The sequence below is a fragment of the Macaca thibetana genome, chromosome 1, assembly GCF_024542745.1.
Source record: "Macaca thibetana thibetana isolate TM-01 chromosome 1, ASM2454274v1, whole genome shotgun sequence".
Lineage (NCBI taxonomy): Eukaryota > Metazoa > Chordata > Mammalia > Primates > Cercopithecidae > Macaca > Macaca thibetana.
Window position 1 is genome coordinate 145,681,280 of NC_065578.1, and position 26,274 is coordinate 145,707,553.

At 37.5% G+C, this 26,274-nt stretch overlaps 1 protein-coding gene across 4 annotated transcripts in view; it reads left to right on the forward strand.

The window, feature by feature from the left end:
* GPATCH2 (G-patch domain containing 2) overlaps positions 1-26,274 on the forward strand; it is a 203,385-nt gene that overhangs the window by 167,314 nt on the left and 9,797 nt on the right. For 2 of the 4 annotated variants that reach the window (XR_007723473.1, XM_050780307.1), the window contains one exon: positions 13,301-13,389. Coding sequence is in view for 2 of the 4 variants with exons in the window: in XM_050780307.1 (XP_050636264.1) it covers positions 13,301-13,389 (89 nt within the window). In the remaining 2 variants the exon portion in view is untranslated. The other 2 variants (XR_007723471.1, XM_050780321.1) reach the window with 2 other exon arrangements.

Below are 26,274 nucleotides of genomic sequence, written 5' to 3' on the forward strand. Positions count from 1 at the left end.
CTTCTGCCTCACAAGATGAGTAGATGGGGAGGTGAGGAGGAATGAAAAAACAGATCATTTAAAATATACGACTTTAGTTGAAGAAAAAAATTTCCCCATCCTGTTTATAGCTAACACCATAATAGCTAAGATTCATTGAGTATTAACGATGTATTTTAACTCATTTAATTTGCAATATTATCCTATGAAGTAGATATTCTTATTATCCCCATTTTACACAGGAGGAAACAGAAGGGTTAAATAGCTTTCTCAGGTCAAATGGTGGTTAATTTATACAGCAGCGTCTTTTTTTTTTTTTTTTTTTTTTTTTGTCTTATTTCTATGCCATTTAAAAGTAAACTTGACTGCTTTCTGAAATCTGTTATCTTGCCTTTAATCAAAACTGTTGATTCTTCTAAAATAGCACTTAAACAGTATGTAGATTGATTTATGTGCAAAGAAAAGTGGTATTTTGCAGTCATGACTAACCTGATCATTGTTGAATCATTTGACATTTGATTTCTGAAATTTACAAAACATAGAGACTTGTATGTTTTTCTAAAGAAAAGCATTGTGAAAATGAGAAGAGGAAAAGACAGTTTATATTTGAAGTTAATTTTTGTAGGGTAGTATTTTTCTCCATAAACATTTAAAATCAGTAGACCTCTTAAATACAGCACGTAATAGACCCAAATTAACAAAAATTATAAACTGCCTTTGGTTCAAAGATCTTAATGTCAAAACTATCCTGAATATAAGCTCATGCTCCCCAACTTTCCAGTTATTTCAATTGAAGTTAATTAGGAGAATCCTGAAGTCCTCTTCCTCCCAGTTGTTGAACATTAATGTTCATGTACTCATCACAAGCCTCCTGATACCTCATCTAGCTATTACAGTATGTTTTATAGTCTAGTAAATATTTGCTAACAAGTCTGTAAAAGTTTTATGGATATAACATTTACCTACCAAAAACTATCATGGAAGAGGAGGGTCTGAAACCATTCTTTTCATAAAGTTACACTTAGTGAAATGCAAACTTATGTAGAAAGGGAAACATTTTAGAATAAAGGTACATGCATATACTGTAAAAACTAGCTTCAGTTAACAAGCTTAGTTTTGCAGATATTTATATTCTAAAGCCCAAGAAATGGACCAAATATGTTTTGTAGTGTTCTGTAACTAAGCATTTATATAGTAAAGAAATTGGAACCACAATAAAAAGACTGGTTAACATGAAAATAGATTACTAATTTAAAAAAAATCCTGACATGCCTTGTTAAATTTTATTCAATAACTATTTATTAAATACCTGATATGGTAAGGCACGTAACTGCTAAGGAAAATGTACTTAAAGAAATAAATCAGATGTGGGCCTTACTGCCTTCAAGGAGTATACAGTCTGGCTACAATACTAGTTTGTGTACATATATAGCTGTAGTTTAAGGTAGAAAATACTGTTTACTCCCATGAGTAAGAGGTTGTTTCTGGCAATGTGTATCAGAACAATCTGCATAAAGGAGGTGGCATTTCAAGTGTGTCATAGGTTTCCAATTGAATTCTACCAATAAGCAATAATTTAACCTAAATGCAAGTAAGTTTGCATTTACATGGTAACACTGTCTGACATATTTCAAAATAGAAATAACTTCTTATATATTTCAAAAGTTTCTGATATTCTGGCCTAATATTAAGACATCTAGTCTTATCTTCTCAATATGGAGATAAAAGTAGCAAGCACATTTTTTCTTTGCTCTTTAGTAGTCCTACTCAGAAAATGTACATTATAGCATATAGAACTGTGACGTTATCATTACCAAATTACTTTGCTCAACAAGCAAAGTCGTGGGACACTTTGCAGAAAATCAAAGCTGAACTCAGTCTTCAGCCTGTATTTGCCAACTCAATTATGCAAGTAAATTGTAGACTCTCTTGAATGAGTGAAGCCTGTCAACTTCAAGAGTTACCTTGGAAATGGATCCACATTTGACTCCATCTCTGCCTGAGAGCAACTTCCAGAATTGTGTCTATAGAGAATTATGGAGTGACCTTTTTCCATTGAATTCAATTTGTCAGTATGATTAATAAACTGCATAAATTAAATAAGATTTTTAAGGGGAATTTTAAATAATTGTGAATAGACAGATTTATAGAATTTACTAAAACTTGATGTGTGCAGAGAGGTGTCATCTCCTCCCACTGCTCCATATGTGCCAACTCCAGTTATACTGAATCACCTACAGAAACATAGCAATGGCATGTCATGTGCACACTGAATGCCTTTGTGCCTCTGCAAATGTGTTCTCTCACCTAGGGGCCTAGAATGCTGTTATATGCTGGTTGGGGATTCTCTTTGAAAATTGGGTTGGAATCATTTTTCCCACGTGATCAATAGACTTGAACCCCTAGAAAATGAACATCGTATCTTTTTTATTTCTCAATAAAAAATGTATTTCCTGTCTGATGGCATAGGGCATGTCTTGCATTACATTTTCAACAGAAGTTTATTAAGTAGGGTATATTAACGTAAGCTGGATGATGTAGTAAGGTAGGGGGGAAGAGTAGTTCTTTGGAGTCAAGAAAGCTTTGACACAAATACAGTAACTTAACTTTCTGTTCATGGGATCTTTGACAAGTAACAGTTTCTCTGGACTTCAGATTCCTCAGATATGTAATGGGTTGTATGAAGATTACATTATGTAAAAATAACTGGCATAATACCTTTTATATAGTTGGAGCTCAGTGAGCCTGGATGTTTGTAGTAGTTCAGATAATAAATTCCAATACTTAAGAAACCAACATGTATTAAATAGAAAAATAAAAATAAATATGTATATTCTCTACATTGCTCTTTAAATTCTATTATTTCCTGTGCTGATGAAAGAAAAAATCTTAGCACGTATCTGCTCTAAAATGCTACCTCAGAACAGAACTTACAGCTTGGCTTAGAGTCTGAGATATCAAATAGAAGAATACAGTGACAGGTCAATTCAACAAACGTATCCAAATATCATATAGTGCACTAGATGAAGTAGATCCAAAAATGAGTACATGCATGGACTTCCCTCAAAAACGTTAAGAATATTAGGAATATCTCGTAATTTTATTAATAGATATTATAAATGGCAACCATAGTGTCCTAGGAAACGTTTAATAACAGTGTCATCATCAAAGAGAGAGTGTGGGATTATATCGGAATCTATAGTCTGTTTTGATAGGTTTTTTATGTGAGATCCAAGATATCATTTTAAGCAAATTACAGTAAGCATAATTGTTGAAACTCTACACTAAATATCAATGATAAACAGATTCCAGAAATGTGTAATTATAGCTAAGAATGAGGTAAACAGTTTACTAAGTGCCTACTATTTCCTAGGTACTGTGGTGTGAAGAATAAAAGAATACTCCAAGATGCCTCAAATATCAGATTCTACTTGGAGAGACAATATCCAAATTTCAATTCAGGCGAAATGAATTTTCCTCAATTTCCCCAAAGAGGTGGTCTGCTACTATAGCCCTGTGGATTTATTACATTGCATAGTAATTTATTGTTCATGTTCATTTCCTTAGGCTATGAACTCCTTGAGGGTGGGAGCTATCTTACCCTTCTATTTAGTTTAGCATCTAGTAGAATAACTGACACTTTGTCAAAATTTGTCAATTGTTAAGGGAGTGTTTTTGAGTAAATTTAAATAACAGTTCAAGAAAGAAGTGTTACTATTTCAAAAAAATTCATGATTGATTGCCACTTGAAATGTTGAGACAACAATAGTTACGGTAGTTTTATTCATTTTAGTTCAATAAGCTTTTCTTGTGCTTTTAATATATGAAAAACAAAGCTAGGTTCTGGGAATTAGACATGGTTCTTGACCTCAAGTTGCTTTCTATACATATTTAGCTGACAGTCTCCTCTAATCTGAAAGCAATTTGAGGCAAATACTATATACTGTATGGTAAGATATGGACAGCGATACGCACAGATGGATGTGGAAATACAGAGAAAAACACTTGAAGAGTAGCGAGGTTAGGAAAGTTTAAAGAGGAGAAAGAACATTTAGACTTGAGGGCACTTGGAGAATTGAAGGGAAAAAGCAGGCCCTCTAACATGGGCAGAATTAGGAAACATAGAAAGAAAATGTTTTAGGGCAGAATTAGGAGACATAGAAAATTTTTTTAAGTGGGTAGATACATTTTTCTAATGTTAACACAAATATATGGTCTCAATGACTAGCAGTTGTTTAAAAAAAAAAAATCTAAAGGACCTGGAAAAATACGGGGCATGATGTAAGGTAAGATTATAACAGCAGGTCTCCTGAATTGAGTTAGAACCCCCATTGAATAACTTACTCTATGAAAAGACTAACATTCCCCCAGATGCGAGAATGTCTTCATTTACATATACTAAGGAAGTTGTAAGAATTACCTGAATTTCATAGAACAGCCGCTACCATTTTCAGTTATGATTTGTGTGGAATAATGAAGCAGTACAAAAGAAATATTTAACTAAGCTGTTCAGGAATATGGTGTCGTGTATTTCTTAACATACACAAGGAATGATATCATTGGACTAGCAGTCCCTCTAGGCTTTAGATAAAGCATGAAACATACCATATGAAGGAAGCAAGACATCTTTGAAGTAGACAGTACCAAATGGTGGCCAAGAGAGAATCTGCAGCAATAGACTGATGTCAGAATATCAGTGGGTTTTCGTCTCAAGGACTCTTGTGGTCCTTTAATTGAGTTTTTGAAATGAAAATGAGTGCTTCATTCTTGTATGTTATGACACACTTAAAGCAAGCAGAAATGGATAATGAAGAAAAGCTTAACCTTTCTATTAACTACCAAAAAAATACCTACATGATTTTTTAAATGACCCTAATTCTTCCTTTATTGTAGCATAATGGCAGTTTTCAGATGTAATGAGTTTACTGTGCTATGTGTTTGTTTGGTATGAGTTTAGTGACACCCTACACTAAGCATTCTTCTGCATGTACTGTATGGCAAAGTGCCTTCCATCTGTTCCCTTTAACTGTGACTGTAGGTAAACTACTTAACTTTTTTGTGCCTGGGCTGCTTATCTGAAGGGTGGGGATGATAATAATAGTAAGAGTAATAACTAACAGCTATTGATTGTATAGGCATGTGCTAAAATGTTTTACATAAATGATTTCTAAATAAAATCTTTTGAGGTAAGCACTAGTCTAATCATAATTCTTGAAGTTAAGGAAATTGAGGCAAAGAGAATGTAAGTAACATGCCAAAGGCTGATAAAAAGCCTTCTCAAACATCGATAAGCGGGCTTTTTCAAAGCTCTAGTGAGAAAGCAGACATGATGATACAAGAAGGAACGTGTCCTGACTCCCTGGCTCATCCCAAATGCAAATCAAACCAATGCAACCTATAGCTTGAATTTACACCACAGCTGCCCCAGTGTGAAAAGCTTGACTTTGCCTTTGAGAAATTCATCCAGCTGCCAAAACCACTTATATTTATCAATACCATTGTCTTTCTCTTTTCTAATTAATCTAGTTATAATTTGTATCTTTTTCATTGCATGATTTATAAGAAAAAATAGTAATAAATGAGAAGTGTAAAGAAGAAAATTCCCACAAAATGCCATCACACACAAATCGTTATCATCAGTATTTTGTTGCACAGTCTTCCATGCCTTTCGACCCACACCTATGCATATTCATTGCTTTGGATATTTTAATTTAGTGTACGCACCTATTCTGTGTTTTTTGATATTGTGATTTTAAAAGGTGACCTATATATATGGCATATTTTAAATATTCCAATGACATTTTAAGACAAGCATTTTCTATTTTAGATTATGAATAGTTTGGTTTAAAACTACTGGGTCTGTTTTTTGGGAAACCCTCTCCGTTAATCATTCAGAGTCACATAAAATTCATGCATCCTCTTGCTAGAAAACTGTGCATACATGTGTTTTGCACATAATTTCAGGAAGTTTCTGGCCTTTCTGAAGGCTACCACCTTGTCTCCTGCATCTCACCTCCTTGCACACTACATTTCTGCCCTGCTGACACTGCTTTGAGGAGCCAGGAGAGTCCTTGACTAGCCAGGTGGCAGCAGGAGTGAAATGAGGCCCTTGAGCTCCTTCAGAAGGCTTCTGACACAGTGGTGCTAAGACGGGAGGGTTCCCTGTCCCCCCTCGCAGGAGGTGTGACAGGGGTGTGACTTGTCTGTTGGTCCACCGTGTGCCCTCAAACCCCTTACGGAGGGGGAACACGCAGATGGGCAGGTATAGGAGCCAGAGGTGAGCACCTTGGGGCTCTGGCCCCACAGTAGCATCTAGGGGTGGGTACTTGTGACTCCCAAAGCCCAAGTGGGCATGGTGTATGTTACAGTGCACTCTTTTAGCTTTGCCATCTACAGACAGCTTAAATGTTAACCAGCTCAGTGCCCTCTTGGTACTCAGGTCCTTATCCGGCACCCAGGAAGAATCAGGTCACACACGGACTTCAGGATGGTGAATGCAGGGGTTTTACTGAGTGGTGGAGGTGGCTCTCAGTGAGATGGATGGGGAGCTGGGAAGGGGATGGAGTGGGAAGATGATCTTCCCATGGAATTTGGCCGTCCAGCGGCTGATCTCCTCTCTGACTATCCCCAAATTCTTCTTGACGTTCAGATGCTCCATCTCTTCTCTCTGCTACACCATTCATTCTTCTGTGCTTCTGCTCTTTTGTCTGTCTTCTCCTTGTCTGCTTCTGGAGCCTGGGGCCTGGGGTTTATATGGGTACAGGATAGGGAGGTGTGACAGGCCAAAGGCAACTTTTGGACACAAAAACAGGAATGCCTGTTCTCATTTAGGACTACAGATTTCCAGGCTTGAGGGTGGGGCCTTTCCCGGGGAACCGCCCTCTTCTACCCAGTATTTCCCTGTCTCCTGTCCATATCAGTGGCTCACTCACACTAGGCACATAGGAAACACAATAAACAGTAGCTCCAGGAGAAGCCACCAATTACCTGTAGCAGAATAAAGCAGACTGGGAAGAAGGAAGTTTGGACTCGAACCCTCTGACTAGAGTGGAAGAGGCACTAACAGGACAGATCCATCTGAAGCAGTGAGAGGAACTACACAGTGGCAGGCAGATCATTCTATCTAAGGGGTAGAGCCTCAGGCTACATGTGGTAGAAGGTTAATCAACATAGAGTCAAGAGTTGCCAACAGGTAGGCACTGAACAGGGATAGGAGCCAGGGGCTGCTGATGCTTGGAGAAGGGTCAGCAGGCAGCATTATAAAGAGCCTCCATCACCAGATTCCATTTCATGGCCAGGAGTTGAGCATCTAGGAGGTCAAGGCAATTACCCAGTTCTGAAAGAACTAAGTTACTGCAAGGTTTGTGGTAAGGTAGGGTAAGTCTAGAATAAAGCTTGGACCCAATTACTGAAACCCAAGTACTGACTTCAGTGCACTGAGCTAAAACTTAAACCACCTCTTGCCAAGGTCAGGTTTGTTCCAAAGAGAAGATAAATGGGATTGAGGCAGAATGTGAAGTCAAATGAGCAAAGCCATCAAGAGAAAAGACCAGAGCCAATAACTGGTCGGGCTATGATCCACAATACCAAATGCAAAGGGTTGCTATGAATGTCCAAAGAGATCATGCACAAAAAGCTGCTTTGAAAGAAAACACCACCATTAAAAACAAGGATTTGGCCTGGTGCGGTGGCCGTAATCCCAGCACTTTGGGAGGCAGAGGTGGACGGATCGCTTGAGGTCAGGAAATCGAGACCAGCCTGGCCAATATGGTGAAACCCCGTCTCTAGTAAAAATGCAAAAGTTAGTAAGGCATGGTGGTGTGCGCCTGTAGTCCCGTGGGGACCGGGGGGGTTGGGGGAGGCGTGGCGCTGAGATAGGAGAATCACTTGAACTCAGGAGGCAGAGGTCACAGTGAGCAGCGCCACTGCACTCCAAACTGGGGGACAGTGAGTCTCTGTCTCAAAAAGGGGAGGAAAAAAAGAAAACAAGCTTTTTTTTTTTTTTTTTTTTTTTTTTTTTTTTTTTTTTTTTGAGACGCAGTCTCGCTCTGTGGTCCAGGCTGGAGTGCAGAGTGCAGTGGTGTGTGATCTCGGCTCACTGCAAGCTCCGCCTCCCGGGTTCCCGCCATTCTCCTGCCTCAGCCTCCTGAGTAGCTGGGACTACAGGCACCCGCCACCATGCCCGGCTAATTTTTTGTATTTTTAGTAGAGATGGGGTTTCACCGTGTTAGCCAGGATGGTCTCGATCTCCTGACCACGTGATCCGCCCACCTGGGCCTCCCAAAGTGCTGGGATTACAGGCGTGAGCCACCGCGCCCGGCCAGAAAAACAAGGATTTAATTCAATCCTCCTAATCGTTAAAAAACATTTATACCTGAAAGTGCTTGATACGTATTGTATTGTGCATTTGGGTACTAGAGGAAAAAAAGCTAGATACTGATGTCTGTCTGTTCACTTTAATATGTTGAGACATATTGACACCAAATAAAGCGGGGAGGGTAATTTGGATCTAGAAAAGGAAGTTCACACGGGGCTGGGTTTCCCAACCCCCATCCTTCTCTCTGCCATTGGAATGCTCCTCCAGTGACACCACAGACCTGCTTTATTTCTGTGCAGCTGATGCCCTGTCCAGGCTGATATTTTTCTAACTGACAGTGAGTGTTCTTGCCAAGTGCCAGGGCCCATAGTCACGTCTGTTTGTCTCTCTTCTGCAGCTTGTCCAAGGCTGCTTGGGAACACATTTTATCCAGGGGGCAGCTTTAACTAGGCCTAATGCTCTGAAAAGCCTCTGCTTGTAATTGCATACAATGAAGAGACAAGTTCCTATTGTCTTCTCTTTAATATTATTGCGTTTGACACTGCCTGCTTCAGTCCTTGTCAGTCCATGTCAAAAGCCAAGTTTTCAGACATGGTGGTTCTCAGTAGAGTTTTTGTTTCTGTTTTTTGTTTTGAGTTTATTGGGTTGTTGTTTTGTTTTTGTTTTGTTTCTACGTTTTTCCCTCCAGATAAGATGTCCAGCTTCCTGCCGCCACCCCATTTAAAAGATAGCTTGCAGCAAACGATGGGGAGAAGCCAAGTGAAGTCTGTTTAAAAAGCAAAATAAAACAAAATAACTTATTTTTGAGTTCTGCTTTTCTAATATTTAATAGGAAAATTTTCAGAAGTAATACATGGGAAACCATGTTTCAAATCGTAAGTGACGGACCTGTAACAGAAAAGCATCATTTCTTCATCCTTTCCGCTTCAGGATAGGTTGGTTTTGATTTGTCTCCCTTTTTTTCCTCCCCATGCAAATATCCCAGCTAAAACAAATATACTCATCTAGTTGATTGGTGTTTTTCTGACACACCTTACAAAAGGATCTTAATATTGTTCTTTAATAACTTTGGGTCTGTTCCTAGGACGTTGCATTGTCATTCTCAAAACACCACAGAATAAAGAAACAGAAAATGCCAACCATCACCTTGAGTAGTATTCCAAATGTTCTCCTTTGCAAAGACAAATGACTCATTTAGACTGAAGAAACAGGGATGCCTTTGAGACATTCATTGATTTTAAATTAAAAAATAACTGTTATGGTTTACATTAAGAGTGACAACTAAATGACAGAGTAAACCTTACTTAGTGTCATTTGTAGCAACTCCACTGCACCTGTCTGAAAGAAGGGGGGTGTGGGGCGAGCCTAAGTGGGGTAATCTTACTGATCAATAATCCAGATCTCTCAATGCGCTGTAGTAGATAGTCAATTCTTGATAGAATTACTGAAATATACAGCTAGCTGTTTTTCTTATGGCTCAGGTCTTCAGGTTCAGTGCTGCTGAGTTTATTAACTTTATTCTCCTTGAACATTTTTCTCCTTTCCTTTATGCAGCTATGTTGGGGGTGGGGGAAGGGAGTTGAATGAAAATGTTATATTTCATTTGCTCTGTGAAGATACCCAAAATGTTTGGTCCAGCAGATGGAAAATAAAAAGGTTTAGAAGAGGGAGTTGGTTGTTCCTGAAGTTTGTTTTTCACTGTCTTTTCACTGTAAATAGGCCTACCTAATAAATTGTAAGAAGTATGAAAAAATAATTATAAAGGCAATATTGACTTGAGAGAGTTATTTTCAAGCAATTAGAATACTCCAATTATATATAACTAGTGCAAGAACAAAGTAAGTAGAAACCAATGGTATTAATAGTCACAGTGAGTGTCTGATATCAGACGCTCAAGTATTTCTTCTGATTATTTCTAAAAATGTGTTTCTTAAGAAATGTGTCCTGGCTAATAACTGTTTTAGCTTAGTTTGAGCTTTAAAAATATCTGAAATCAATAAAACCAGCCTTAGTTCTTTTTAAATTTTTGTGATATTTAATATTTGTACATCCAGGAAGTTTCATTGTGCAGTAACTTGCATCATTCTTTAGTTATTATAACTGAGATGAGGAAGTGTGTGTCTGAACTATGGCAAACATAGTTGGTCTCCTCTCTCTTCAGTCTCAACCCTGTCCAACTCGAGCTCTCTACCAGCACCCATGCACTTGGTCTACTTTCTCTCCTTTTATAAAATCTTTAGTGACTCCACATTGCTGTTAAGTCCAAACACCTTCATGGGGCAAAGGTGGCATGTATGGCCCCATGATCCAGCCCCAGTGCTCTTCTCCATTCATGTTATACAGTCCCTTCTGCAAACACTGCTCTGCAGACATCCTGAACTACTCATAACTCCCTGAACAGGGCAAACTCTTTATCACTCAGGAATTCGTTCAGCAGCAAGTACAGAAAACCTGACCTGCAGTGGCTTAAACTGTAAGAATGTTTATTATGTTTTAACACAGGATGAGAAGTAGCTAGTTCATGAGTTGGTTTTCACAGCTTGATGACAGAAGACCCACACTGCAGAATTCAGATTCCCACTTTATTCCCTGTTTTCAGAATGGTACCTTCCCCTCCTCTTCAGCTATTTCTGATATCTGAGTCTATCTGGTATATGCTCTGCAGGAGGTAAACTTTACTGCAGTCTTTTGCTAAGGGGAGATTTCAATAGGGATAAGATATGTGAAAGGATACTTTTTTACAAAAAGGTAATATTATGACTGTCATATGGATATTAAGTGGGTTAAAGATTTTATTTAACTCATTAGCTAATGAGGGAACTGGGCAGATGTTATAACCGGTTGAAAGGAGAAGTCAAAGAAGCTCAAGTGTATATAGAGTAACGGACTATTTATTGAAATAATTGTTTAAATGGACCCAAAACTAGCTTTTCCACAGATAGCAGGGTTGTCGTTCCATAGAACAGAATTTATTTCTGTTTCTGTAGTTAAGAAGTACTTCCCGTTGCTTTCGGTTAGCTACAAGGTAGAGTTGTAAAATAGCTTGCATAGAATTAGCATTCAGTGACTGAAACGGTATACTCCTGAAAGCATAGTTTTTCTGTGGAAGCACAGATTTTATCCTACCAAGGAAAAAATGTGTATTTGATGCAGCATATTTAGGATTGTTGTAAGGACTAAGCCTTTACTAGTCGCTAATAAAGTTAGTTATGCCTGCTGCCACTACCACTGTACCTAATTATTTCATCTACACAGATTTATGTTTTATTTCTCCACTCAGACTTTAAATTCTTCCAATAATAAGAGTTGAAAGTTTCATTTCCTTTGTATCTTCCATCTTCTCTTTTCCCCTCTCCCTATTTTCACCACCACTGGAGTCTTATGCTAAGTCCATAATAGATACTGATAAATGTTTGCTGAATAAGTAAAGGAATAACTTTAAATTTGTACAAAAAGAATATGTCTTCCCTGTGACATCATTCTACTTTTTAAAAATGTATATATAATCTTAAAAAGGAGACACAGTCGTAACTAATCATTTTTCTTGGCATCATGAGCCAAGACCATACCTCAAAATCCAATAAAAATGTTAAAGTCATTCATGTCAATAAACATTTGGAAAGCAAAGCAGAGCTAATTTAGTCATTAACAGAATGAATTTTTGAAAGGTTTTTTGAAATATTTTAATAATTGTAATTATTTTGTAACAGAAACAGTATGCACTCAATAAAAAGGTAAAAGACAACAGACAAATGCTCATTTCCTGGTAAGATACATTGATAAGGTTTTGTGGTATATTTTTTTGGCTGCCTATGGCCCTTGGATTACTCAGATCATTAATTATGACTGTACTTTGTGCTTTATAAATAAAATCTATATTTGAAATAACTGGACTCTCCAGCACTAATTTTTCATTATATTTAAACATCTGAGTATATGTGTTTAAATATATATCTTGAGTTTTGAATTTTACCTGAATTAATTTTAGTTAATTTTTCCTTCTTTTTCCCTAATAATCTGTTTATTTTCAAATTAGTTTCTTTAAAACCTCAGGATACTGTCAGATATCTCTCTGTCTTACTAAGAGAACATGTGCTATCATAAACATGCTTCATTTATTTCTGCTTCATGTTCCCCAGGCCCTATCCCAACCCTACATCAAGGATTATGACACAGGAAATGAACACAGAATCTTTCTATAGCTTGAAAAGTTTGAAGACTTTAAATCCTTTCTTTTTTGTATTCGTCTTGATTTCTAATTGGCCCATTTCTTATTTTTTTATATAACTTTTCAATTTAGAAGACCAAGATTAGACAGAAGACTAATTGTATAATAGCTTGTTCCAAAAATAGCAGAAGATCCACTTCTCAGTTTTTAAGTATCATGTTTTTAGAAATATAATCCACTATCATGTTAGATGGTTAAATAGCAGTAGACCAGCATTAATGCATTCAAATTATGTTTTCTCACTCAGCTAATAAATAATTAACTGAAGAATTCTAATCATATGAATTATAAGGGAAGCATCACTATTTCCTTCTATTTAAAATGTTTTAAGAGAATTCACTGCTGCATAATATCCTAAAAGAAATTGATCATACTTTTCCTGTAATGGATGTTGTTCTGACAGTAAAGCATTAGTAACCAATTGATAACCTTGCAACAATATTGTGATCTCTTTAGATAATTAATCTTAGCCATTTTCCTGTCAGAAGCAACAGTGCTTGATTTTATGTTGAGCCAGAAAGATTGCCAGTTTTGAAAATTAAAAAGCATTCCTTTTATATTATTCATTCCGGTAACAATTTATGGTGGCGCATTTAGCTGCTGAACGCTTGTCAACAAACGTAATTATGTTTCGATATAAACAAGATTGGTGATTTTACTATGCAGCTCCATCTTTGTTGAGAATGTTTTGATTTAGGTTCAGATGATACAAGCTGTGTATTTATGTGTCATTTTTTTCTTCTTTGTTAATAGTTTTTTCTGATAATTACTCGTAGGCAAACAAGCATGCATTTAGGATCCTTATGCACGGGAGACATCAAACGGAGAAGAAAAGCTGCACCTTTGCCTGGACCTACTACCGCAGGTAAAACAAAAGCAGGGTTAGAGTGGAACACAAATGTAGAGTTCATAAATCATGAAGAATAAAATGTAGACAGTTCTTAATCACTTGCAATGAAGAAGAAGAAGCACAGTTGCAAGAAGCTATTAAAACAAATCATTTGCATGTGGTATCAGGATGTATTGCATGTTCCATTTGTAGATTTTCCAGGTAACCAGTCATTAATGTATATGTTACACCCCTGCTCAAATGCAAGATTTCGTGCAAGATATTAAAAGGATACAAAAACTTCAAAGGCTATATCTTTGGTCTTGTTGTTTCCAACAGTCTTGTTGGAAAATAAGGCATAAATAGATGAAATGACAAATAACCCCAGAAGAGATTAATAGTAATAAATTCAAAAAGTATAGCCTCAGCCCCAAAACACAAGACCCCATGTGGTAGGAGATGGAAACCTAACTGAACGAATGTGACAGTCTGGTTTCTAGTCCCAGCTCTGTAGCAGTCTTAGATTCCTCATTCCTTCTTTAGACAACATTAGCATTAGACTGAGAAAGCTCTCACTTCTACCTCAAAAATCATGTCATTCTAATAATACGCCATTCTAATAATGAGTGTGGTCTTGAGAAAACTACAAGTGCTGATCAGAGGGAAGTCACTGTAGGTCGGAGAGGACAGGAAGCCTTACTTACTGAAAGGGCAAAGACTCGCCTTGTAGTGAAGGTTGTGAATAAAATAGTATGTATTGAAAATCTCATGCAAGAGCAGTGGTAAGGGAGGCACAGATAAAGTCAGTGATAGGAGGAAGCCAAGTAGGCATTAAAATGTGGACACCCACATATAAATAAACAACAGTTAACCATGATGGATTTGTGGTGCAGCAAGCTCTATGAGAAAACGTTTTTCAGTGTAGAAACAGAAAATAATAGCCTTGGCCCTATTGCCTGGGATCTATAACCACACAGATTTATAAATTTTCTCTTAGTTTCATTTGGGCAGCCTTTATAGGAAAAATGATTTTAATTATAGACTATGAAAATAAGATTCATATCAACAGGAGAGTAAACAGTGAAAAGAAAAATATATATAAGTATATGCATGGTTTTGGCGGGGTGGGGTTGCATGGTGAGTTTAAGAGGAAAAAAAGATGTGAAGCTTACACTCTCTTTTTTTTTTTTTTTTGTGAGATGGAGTTTCACTCTTGTTGCCCAGGCTGGGATGCAGTGGTACGATCTTGGCTCACTGCAACCTCCGCCTCTTGGGTTCAAGCGATTCTCCTGCCTCAGCATCTCAAGTGGCTGGGATTACGTGCACCTGCCATCACGCCCAGCTAATTTTTGTATTTTTGGTAGAGATGGGGTTTCACCATGTTGGCCAAGCTGGTCTCGAACTCCTGACCTCAGGTGATCTGCCTGCCTCGGCCTCCCAAAGTGCTGAGATTACAGGCGTGAGCCACTGCGTCCAGCCACATTCTCTACTTAGGGAACCTGTTCCATAGTTAAGCACTAGAAAATTGAAGAATAACTTAAAATTGGAGCACTTCTAATGCAGTTGTTCCGTATAAAGGACTACATTTAAAATTATGCATTTAGATGCATACCTGATCGTCTTCTGGCAGTACTGAATTTTCAAGATTAGGAAACACCTGTGTGTAGAGTGCATTTGTATTTGTGTAGAATCATATTTGCCACTTATTGGGTACCCACTGTGTACCAGAAACTTTATTATTTTATCTTTATAACAACAGTATGAGGGAGATGGCGTTATCATCACCTTACAGAAAATTAAGATGCAAAGAAGTGTTAGGTTAGCTACCTAAGATGACAGAATTGTTGAATGCAAGGGAAAGTTTCAAGCCTAGGTCTGCATAACTCCTAAATCCATGTTCTTTCCATAAAAATGTACTTACAGCCTCTTCGTTAGCATATATATATATATTCTTTATATACATATTACCTATATGTAAAGATTGTCCTATTGCATATGCTGACTTAAGGCATATAGTATGCCTTAAGTTTTATAGATTTATCTAACTATTATATGTAGAAATGCAGAATATTCATGAAATACTTCTAATATATCTCTTCATACATGAACATGTAGCCACATTTTGGATGAAACACATGTCATTAGTCTTGCAATTCAGATCTTTCATAAGGCAAGTATAGGATTCTTTAACATCCCCATTCCAGTTGAATGGTCCCTGAATTTTCTTATCTTTCAGTGATTCAAGCATTAGCAGCAGAAACAGTACAAGAACAATCTTAGGAATGCTACTAAAGCACCTTAGTGGCAGCAATAAGGAAAAGACAATACTGGGGTCACGTCCTAACACTCTGAACATATGTGAAATGAGAAGGAAAATGCATAATGGTTGAGGAGAGGATAATATAATTATTTCTGCAAGGTGATTTTGACATTACAACTCAGTAACATCAGAGGAAATCATTTATATGGAGTATGGGTACAAACATTGAACTTTAGCCTAAAACAGTTTTTTTTATAAGCTTACACCAGCATATTCCAGATTTTATATTTCTGAATTGTTGTGATTCTCTTAATAGCCAGGATTTTGGTATTACTACATTTTAACTTAGAAAATAAAATTCTTAGAAAATTTTAATTACTCAAAAAGTAGTGGAGCAGGAGAATTACATCACTCATTTTCGACCCATTTTTAAAATCTGTGCATAACTGTTTCAAAGAGGAAGAGATTAAGTTTAAAGTCCTCAGTTTTAAATAGAATATCTTTTAATGCTAATGAATCAACTCTACAGTGTAGATTATTATCCAAATTCAAGTAAGAAATGTTTTTGCATAAATACACTTTGATAATGAGGGTGTAAATCCTAGATCATCTTGTCTCTGAAAATTACAGTTTTCAAATTCTGAAAAAGAGTCAGTCACATAATAAAGAGTCAGTTATATTTGTAAACTTCCGAATTTTAGCTAAGGACAATATTCTTGCCCTTTTATAGGCCCTTGCAGAACTCCTGAAAAACACATTGAATTGAGATATATTTTCAGTGTCTTTTGCCTTTAGTCAGCATTAACTCTAAACAGGAAAAATGCAGACGATAACTCTCTTTTATTTGAAATAGAGAGTAAGAGTTAAAAGACCGACAGCTTGCATATTGTTTGATAATCCCCTCTGATTTATATGTGAAATATTATGCAATCAAACAGCAAGTTTAGAAAGGATTTACCAAGAAGTTGTCAGAAAACTATAATTAGACCCTTTAAATCCAAAACCGGGTTTGTATAACAATTTATGACTAAAGACAAATTGTATTCATAATAAATAACACCTTTAATAATAAAAGATTTAAAGCCCCCTATGAAATTAATAACCCAGAATTGATTACGTTTACCTGCTAGTGTATTGAAAATTTTTCTCACCTTCTTTTAGCAATAGCTTTGAAGCATAATTTCAGTCGCTTTAGAAAGCTCTAGACTAACCAGCAGTGTTATCATTTGAACATTTATTAATTGTGACAGGAACACCAAATTTATTTCAGTGCTTTAGCTTATTTACTGCTCTTTCACCTTTGTATTTTGTATTGACAAAGTAAAATGAATATTGATAAGGTTAGATATTGATTTTTTTAATGTATAGCTTGTTCTCTGCCTCATTCAAAGTCACATACTGAAAGATAGTGGATGTCTCAGTAGCAAAGGATGTAGATTTACTATTATAAAATTGAGAACTATCGAAGCAAGAAGGTTTGCCAGCAGAATGCATTTTATAGTTTGAAAAATGTCATCTGTAAAGGTGAAGAAAAGCAGTGAACAAAATAAGAGGAATATTATTAACACTTTTTAAAAAGGCAGTTAGCAATGTTGGTTGTGGTCCGTGTTTTTGGTAGAAGGCATAGCTTATTGAGGATTTAATAGTAAAAAGATTTAAGTTCATTTATTGAGATATTGTGGCTACTATATTTTTTTAAAAATTTGTCCACTATACAGTATGAAATTCAATGTTATCCACAATTAATATTGCCTGTTACTATTTTGCTTTCTATTGAAATAATACCATAGTGAAATATTTATTATAAGGAGTCAGCCTTTTTTCTATATATTTTAAGTATAGAAACGAAATGCCTTTTGAAGTTTAATGTCTTGATATACATATTGCTCTAGGGTAGTTTTTTTTTTTCATGAACATGTGAGTTCTTGGCAAGAGGTTACATTACAGCTTTTTGTGACTTTTCAACTTTTTTCTCCACGTCCTACTGATATTTCAATAGGAAAATAATTTTCCTATTGAAGGAAATTCAAAATTATTTACAACCTGCAATGAAGGCAGGTTGTAAATAATAACAATGGGTGAAGACTTTTTAAAGTCTCATTTGCAATTAAAAGTCATGCCAAACATAATCAGAAATGTGTGGTGTAACCAAGCTCCTTTTCAAGGTACTAGATTGTAGTTGTCCAAATTTATCTTATCAATAATTATATTTTTATTTCCTGCTATCTCTGGGTCCATATAGCTGCTGTAGATTATTGTAGCTCTTTCAGGATTTTAAAACAGGCAGACTTTTCCAAGGGGATCATTATTAATTTTGAAATCAGGCTCTATCTGAATGAATAATAAAGCCTGGGATATATGCAATCCTTCACCTCTTGACACATACACCACCAGCCCACTCTTCAGTTATGTATTTTAGTAGAATCTTAATAAACAGTTTTCCATTATCATTCAGTACAGGATGGACAGAGTAAGCACACATGTTAGATAGAAAAGATAGAAAAGAATTGCTGTTTCCTGATAAAAGACTAAGTAATGAGAAAACACTTAAACTACCAAACACCTGAAAACACTGAATAAAATTTGAAGCCATCTTTTTACAAAGATAGCTGAGACTACAGGAAAGAAAGGGAAATGTTTAAGACCAAAATGGTCCTGAGCAGCCCCCACACCCACTCATACTACTGGCAAGCTTGAAAACCTAAGGCATGTTCGTTAGTTCCCTCGTGGACGGGACGTCAAGCCTGGGATCTGAGCGTTAAGTCTCCTTATCAAGTCAGAACCTCTAAAAGCTCCATCCTCAGAAATGGGCAGACTGGAAACAAAACTCATCCACAGGCACAGTGGAAGATAAAGAATCTTATTTCTCCCTGGGCTCCAAATAGAAAACTCTCTGAAGATTTGTGACCAAGAGGCTGCCCTCACATGAGTTTCTGGTCTTAAATTACACTAAGCCAAAAATTAACATAAAAACTGGTTTCAGAAGCACATTCGAAGCCACTCTAGAGGTGTAGGCCTTCAACCCAGGCCTCAAAGAAGCACCACAAATAAAAACCTGCCAATGACGATCTCATAAACCAAAACTAAAAAGTTAATTATAAAAACAAACTCAAAAAGGAGAGGAAATAATTGTAGACAAAGAAAAGACAGATGTGGTAAAGAATCGAGTAGAAATTTGAGATTATTTTATTGTGAAAATATCTTAAAAACTACACAAATCACTGAATGGGTTATATGACAGATCAGATATAACTGAAAAGACACTGAATTTTAGGAGAGATCTGAAGCGTGATATCTATGCTACATAAAAGCAGCACAGAGAGATAAAATGATTGAAAATATAAAAGAGGCTGAAGGACTTAAGGACAATGAAGTTCAACCTGTGTCTAATAGAACTTACAGAAGGAAGAGTAGAGAGAGTAAGATGGTGCAATATTTAGGAAAATAAGAATTTTTAGAACGGAAGGAAAACATGAATTTTCATATTCAACAAGTACGAGTCTATATCAAGAAATATTAAATATAAATAAAGTCACATTGTAATAAAACTTCAGAACACCAAAGACAAAGAAAATGACTTAAGAGCAGCCAACGAGAAAAAATATAACCTACGTAAGAATGCAATTGTACTGGTAGCAAACTTAAAAATAGCAGTACAATTGTGAACGTAATAGATAATATTTCTAAAGTGCTAAGACAAAATAACCAAATCAACCTGAGTTACATATCCAGCTAAATTATTACCCAAGAGTGAGGATGAAATAAAGTCATTTCAGATAAAGACTGACCACTACTAAATTTGATACCTCTTGCAGAAGAAAACAGAATCCATTAAAAAAGAATGAAATTCAGGAAGTAATGGTGAGCAAAGAAATTGTTGAGCATGTACTAAAAGCTAAATTAATATTAACTGTATAAAAGTAATAATGATGGAGACAGTGACCATGTAGATGATTAATTTGGATGTATAAAAGTAAGATGGAACTAAAACTCTGGACAATAGTATGTAAAATGTGAGGGAATAAGCGAGATATGCATGTTGACTTTTAAAGGTCATCACTTAAAAGGATAGAAATATTGTATATAGTCTTCAAGATAGTATAAGCAAGCAATAAATTCCAGAAAGGAGGAAATAAAAATTCATAGAAAAAGCAAAGTTAATAACATTAAATAATATAGTAAAAATAAATCTAGGTATATTAGTAATCATGATAAATGTAAATGGAGAAACTACATCAGTTAAATTTAGGGATTATAATGGATAAAAGAAGAAACTCACTATATGCTTTTTACCATAAATACAACTAAATATAAGGTTTAATTTAAGTATTAGCCAAAGAAAGCTAGAGTAACTGAATTTATAACAAGCAAAATGAATCTTGAGGTATTTTAGGAGTTAGAATACTCTCTTTAGTCAGATTTGCTATGCTTGTTTAGATTTGTACTTCTACCAGGAGTTAGAAATCTGTGAATAGAATAAAACATTAATTATTTGGGGAAATATGGCAAAAGAAATGATGTAGTAGAAAATGTTTTTTGTTTTTGTTTTTATTTTGTTTTGTTTTTTGATACAGAGTCTCACTCTGTCACCCAGGCTGGAGTGCAGTGGCACTGTCTCGGCTCACTGCAAGCTCCACCCCCTGAGTTCACACCATTCTCCTGCCTCATCCTCCCTAGTAGCTGGGACTGCAGGTGCCCGTCACCACGCCCGGCTAATTTTTTGTACTTTTAGTAGAGACGGGGTTTCACCATGTTAGCCAGGATGGTCTCGATCTCCTGACCTCGTGATCCACCCGCCTCGGCCTCCCAAAGTGCTGGGATTACAGGTGTGAGCCACCGTGCCCGGCCATTTTTCTTTTATTATACTTTAAGTTCTGCTGTACCTGTGCACAATGTGCAGGCTTGTTACATAGGTATACACATACCATGGTGGTTTGCTGCACCCATCAACCTGTCAGCTACATTAGGTATTTCTCCTAATGCTATTCCTTCCCTAGTCCCCTACCCCACAAGAGGTCCCAGAATGTGATAGTCCCCTCCCTGTGCCCATATGTTCTCATTGTTCAGCTCCCACTTATAAGTGAGAACATGTGGTGTTTGGTTTTCTGTTCCTGTGTTAGTTTGCTGAGAATGATGGTTTCCAGCTTCATCCAAGTCCCTGCAAAGGACATGAACTCATCCTTTTTTATGGCTGCATAGTATTCCATGGTGTATATGTGCCACATTTTCTTTATCCAGTCTATCATTGATGGGCATTTAGGTTGGTTCCAAGTCTTTGCTATTGTGAACAGTGCTGTAACAAACGTACATGTTCATGTATCTTTATAGTAGAATGATTTATAATCCTTTGGATATATACCCAGTAATGGGATGGCTGGGTCAAATTGTATTTCTGGTTCTAGATCCTTGAAGAATCGCCACACTGTACTGTCTTCCACAATGGTTGAACTAATTTGCACTCCCACCAACAATGTAAAAGCGTTCCTATTTCTCCACATCCTCTCCAGCATCTGTTGTTTCTTGACTTTTTAATGATCAACATTGTAACTGGCGTGAGAAGATGTCTCATTGTGGTTTTGATTTGCATTTCTCTAATGACCAGTGATGATGAGCTTTTTTTCATATTTGTTGGCCACATAAATGTCTTCTTTTGAGAAGTGTCTGTTCATATCCTTCACCCACTTTTTGATGGGGTTGTTTGACCTTGTCTTGGAAATTTGTTTAAGTTCTTTGTAGATGCTGGATATTAGCCCTTTGTCAGATGGATAGATTGCAAACATTTTCTCCCATTCTGTAGATTGCCTGTTCAGTCTGATGATAGTTTCTTTTCTGTGCAGAAGCTCTTTAGTTTAATTAGATCCCATTTGTCAATTTTGGCTTTTGTTGCCATTGCTTTTGGTGTTTTAGTCATGAAGTTTTTGCCCATGCCTATGTCTTGAATGATATTGCCTAGGTTTTCTTCTAAGGTATGGTTTTAGGTGTTATGTTTAAGTTTTAATCCATCTTGAGTTAATTTTTGTATAAGATGTAAGAAAGGGGTCCAGTTTCAGTTTTCTGCATATGGCTAGCCTGTTTTCCCAACACCATTTATTAAATAGGAAATCCTTTCCCCATTTTTTGTTTTTGTCAGGTTTGTCAAAGATCAGATGATTGCAGATGTGTGGCATTATTTCTGAGGCCTCTGTTCTGCTCCATTGGTCTATATATCTGTGTTGGTACCAGTACCATGCTGTTTTGGTTACTGGAGCCTTGTAGTCTGGTTTGAAGTCAGGTAGCATGATCCCTCCAGCTTTCTTCTTTTTGCTTAGGATTGTCTTGGATATCTGGGCTTTCTTTTGGTTCTGCATGAACTTTAAAGTAGTTTTTTCCAATTCTGTGAAGAAAATCAATGTTAGCTTGATGGGGATAGCATTGAATCTGTAAATTACTTTGGGCAGTGTAGCCATTTTCACAATATTGATTCTTCCTATCCATGAGCATGGAATGTTTTTCCATTTGTTTGTGTCCTCTCTTATATCCTTGAGCAGTGGTTTGTAGCTCTCCTTGAAGAGGTCCTTCACATCCCCTGTAAGCTGTATTCCTCAGTATTTTATTCTCTTTGTAGCAATTGTGAATGGCAATTCATTCATGATTTGACTCTCTGTTTGTCTATTATTGATGTATAGGAATGCTTGTGATTTTTGAACATTGATTTTGTATCCTGAGACTTTGCTGAAGTTTCTTATCAGCTTAAGGAGATTCGGGGCTGAGACAGTGGGGTTTTCTAAATATACAATCATGTCTTCTGCAAACAGAGACAATTTGACTTCCTGTCTTCCTATTTGAATACACTTATTTCTTTGTCTTGCCTGATTGCCCTGGCCAGAACGTCCAGTACTATGTTGAACAGGAGTGGTGAGAGAGGGCATCCTTGTCTTGTGCCGGTTTTCAAAGGGAATGCTTCCAGCTTTTGCTCATTCAGTATGATATTGACTGTGGGTTTGTCATAAATAGCTCTTATTATTTTAAGATACATTTCATCAATACCTAGTTTATTGACAGTTTTTAGCATGTGTTGAATTTTATCAAAGGCCTTTTCTGTGTCTATTGAAATAATCATGTGGTTTTTGTCAGTGGTTCTGTTTATGTGATGGATTATGTTTATTGATTTGAGTATGTTGAACCAGCCTTGCATTCCAGGGATGAAGCCGACTTGATCGTGTTGGATAAACTTTTTGATGTGCTGCTGGATTCAGTTTGCCAGTATTTTATTGAGGATTTTCACATCAATGTTCATCAGGGATATTAGCCTGAATTTTGTTGTTGTTGTTGTGTCTCTGCCAAGTTTTGGTATCAGGATGATGCTGGCCTCATAAAATGAGTCCGGGAAGAGTCCCTCTTTTTCTGTTGTTTAGAATAGTTTCAGAAGGAATGGTACCAGCTCCTCTTTGTACCTCTGGTAGAATTGGACTGTGAATCCATCTGGTCCTGGGCTTTTTTTGGTTGGTAGGCTATTAATTGCTGCCTCAGTGTCAGAACTTGTTATTGGTCTATTCAGGGATTCGACTTCTTCCTGCTTTAGTCTTGGGAGGGTGTATGTGTCCAGGAATTTATCCATTTCTTCTAGATTTTCTAGTTTATTTGCATAGAGGTGTCTATACTATTCTCTGATGGTATTTTGTATATCTGTGGGATCAGTGGTGATATCCCCTTTATCATTTTTTATTGTGTCTATTTGATTCTTTTCTCTTCTTCATTAGTCTGACTAGCAGTCTATCTATTTTGTTAATCTTTTCAAACAACCAGCCCCTGGATTCATTGATTTTTTTTGAAGGATTTTTTCATATCTCTCTCTCCTTCAGTTCTGCTCTAATCTTAATTATTTCTTGTCTTCTGCTAGCTTTTGCATTTGTTTGCCCTTGCTTCTCTAGTTCTTTTAATTGTGATGTTAGGGTGCCAATTTTAGATCTTTCCCACTTTCTCTTTTGTGCATTTAGTGCTATCAATTTCCCTCTAAACAGCTTTAGCTATGTCCCAGAGATTCTGGTACGTTGTGTCTTTGTTCTCATTGGTTTCAAATAACTTATTTATTTCTGCCTTAATTTCCTTATTTACCCAGTAGTCATTCAGGAACAGGTTGTTCAGTTTCCATGGAGTTGTGTGGTTTTGAGTGAGTCTCTTAATCCTGAGTTCTAATTTGATTGCACTTTGGTCTGAGAGACTGTTTGTTATAATTTCCATTCTTTTGCATTTGCTGAGGAGTGTTGTACTTTCAATTATGTGGTCAATTTTAGAATAAGTGCGATTTGGTGCTGCAAAGAATGAATATTTTGTTGATTTGCAGTGGAGAGTTCTGTAGACGTCTGTTAGGTCTGCTTGGACCAGAGCTGAGTTCAAGTTCTGAATATCCTTGTTAATTTTCTGTCTCATTGCTCTAATATTGACAGCGGGGTTTTAAAGTCTCCCACTATTATTATGTGGAAGTCTAAGTCTCTTTTGTAGGTCTCTAAGAACTTGTTTTATGAATCTGGCAGTGAGAAGACAGGTGTTGGCCTGTCTTACTAGGTTGGGGAAGTTCTCCTGGATAATATCCTGAAGAGTATTTTCCAACTTGGTTCCATTCGCCCCATCACTTTCAGATACACGTATCAACCATAGGTTTGGTCTTTTCACATAATCCCATATTTCTTGGAGGCTTTGTTCATTCCTTTTCATTATTTTTTTCTCTAATCTTGTCTTCATGCTTTATTTCATTTAGTAGATCTTCAATCTCTGATATCCTTTCTTCCGCTTGATCAATTTAGCTATTGATCCTTGTGTATGCTTCACGAAGTTCTCCTGCTGTGTTTTTCAGCTCTATCAGGCTATTTATGTTCTTCTCTAAACTGGTTATTCTAGTTACCTTTTTTCAAGTTGGTTAGCTTTCTTGCCGTGGGTTAGAACATGCTCCTTCAGCTCGGAGGAGTTTGTTCTTACCCACCTTCTCAAGCCTACTTCTGTCAATTCTTCAAACTCATTCTCCATCCAGTTTTGTTCCCTTGCTGGCAAGGAGTTGTGATCCTTTGGAGGAGAAGAGGCATTCTGGTTTTTGGAATTTTCTGCCTTTTTGTGCTGGTTTTTCTTCATCTTCGTGGATTTATCTACCTTTGGTCTTTGATGTTGGTGACTTTCGGATGGGGTTTCTGTGTGGACATCCTTTTGTTGATGTTGATGCTATTCCTTTCTGTTTGTTAGTTTTTCTTCTAACAGGCCCCTCTGCTACAGGTCTGCTGGAGTTCAGTAGAGGTCCACTCCAGACCCTGTTTGCCTGGGTATCACTAGCAGAGGCTACAGAACAGCAAAGATTGCTGCCTGTTCCTTCCTCTGGAAGCTTCATCCCAGAGGAGCACCCTCCAGATGCCAGCTGGAGCTCTCCTGTATGAGGTGTCTATTGACCCCTGCTGGGAGTTTTCTCCCAGTCAGGAAGCATAGAGGTCAGGGAGCCACTTGAGGAGGCATTCTTTCCATTAGCAGAGCTCAAGCGCTGTGCTGGGAGATCTGCTACTCTCTTCAGAGCCAGCAGGCAGGAACATTTAAGTCTGCTGAAGCTGTGCCCACAGCCGCCCCTTCCTGCAGGTGCTCTGTCCCAGGGAGATGGGGGTTTTATCTATAAGCCCCTTACTGGGGCTGCTGCATTTCTTTCAGAGATGCCCTGCCCAGAGAGGAGGAATCTAGAGAGGCAGTCTGGCTACAGCAGCTTTACTGAGCTGCGGTGGGCTCCACTCAGTTCAAACTCCCAGCAGCTTTGTTTACACTGTGAGGGGAAAACCATCTACTCAAGGCTCAGTAATGGCAGACACCCCTTCCCCCACCAAGCTTGAGCATCCCAGGTCAACTTCACACTGCTGTGCTGGCAGTGAGAATTTCAAACCCGTGAATCTTAACTTGTTGGGCTCCGTGTGGGTGGGATGTGCTGAGCAAGACCACTTGGCTCCCTGGCTTCAGCCCCCTTTCCAGGGGAGTGAATGGTTGTGTCTTGCTGGCGTTCCAGGTGCCACTGGGGTATGAAAAAAAACTTCTGCAGCTAGCTTGGTGTCTGCTCAAATGGTCTCCCAGTTTTATGCTTGAAACCCAGGGCCTTGGTGTCATAGGCACCCGGGGGGATCTTCTGGTCTGCGGGTTGTGAAGATCGTGGGAAAAGCATAGTATCTGGGCTGGAATGCACCATTCCTCAAGGCACAGTCCCTCAAGGCTTCCCTTGGCTAGGGGAGGGAGTTCCCTGACCCCTTGCACTTCCTGGGTGAGGCAGTGCCCCACCCTGCTTCTGCTCGCCCTCCATGGGCTGCCCCCACTGTCTAATCAGTCCCAGTGAGATGAACCAGGTACCTCAGTTGGAAATGCAAAAATCACCTACTTTCTGCATTGATTTCGCTGGGAGCTGCAGACCGGAGCTGTTCCTATTCAGCCATCTTGTGGGCAACTCCCCATGCATCAGAAAATGTTGATGATATAATATTGCAAGTTCAGTGTTCAGTCGGCTGAAAGGGTGGCATCTGGGATCAAATGTCCTAAGTTCAAGTTCTAACTGGGGTACTTTTTAGCTAATTGACTTCGGGCAGCTGAATTAGCTCTCCAAACATCAGTTTCATCTATAAAATGGGGCCAATAATACTCCCCTTTCAGGTTGAAAAGATCAAAAGAAA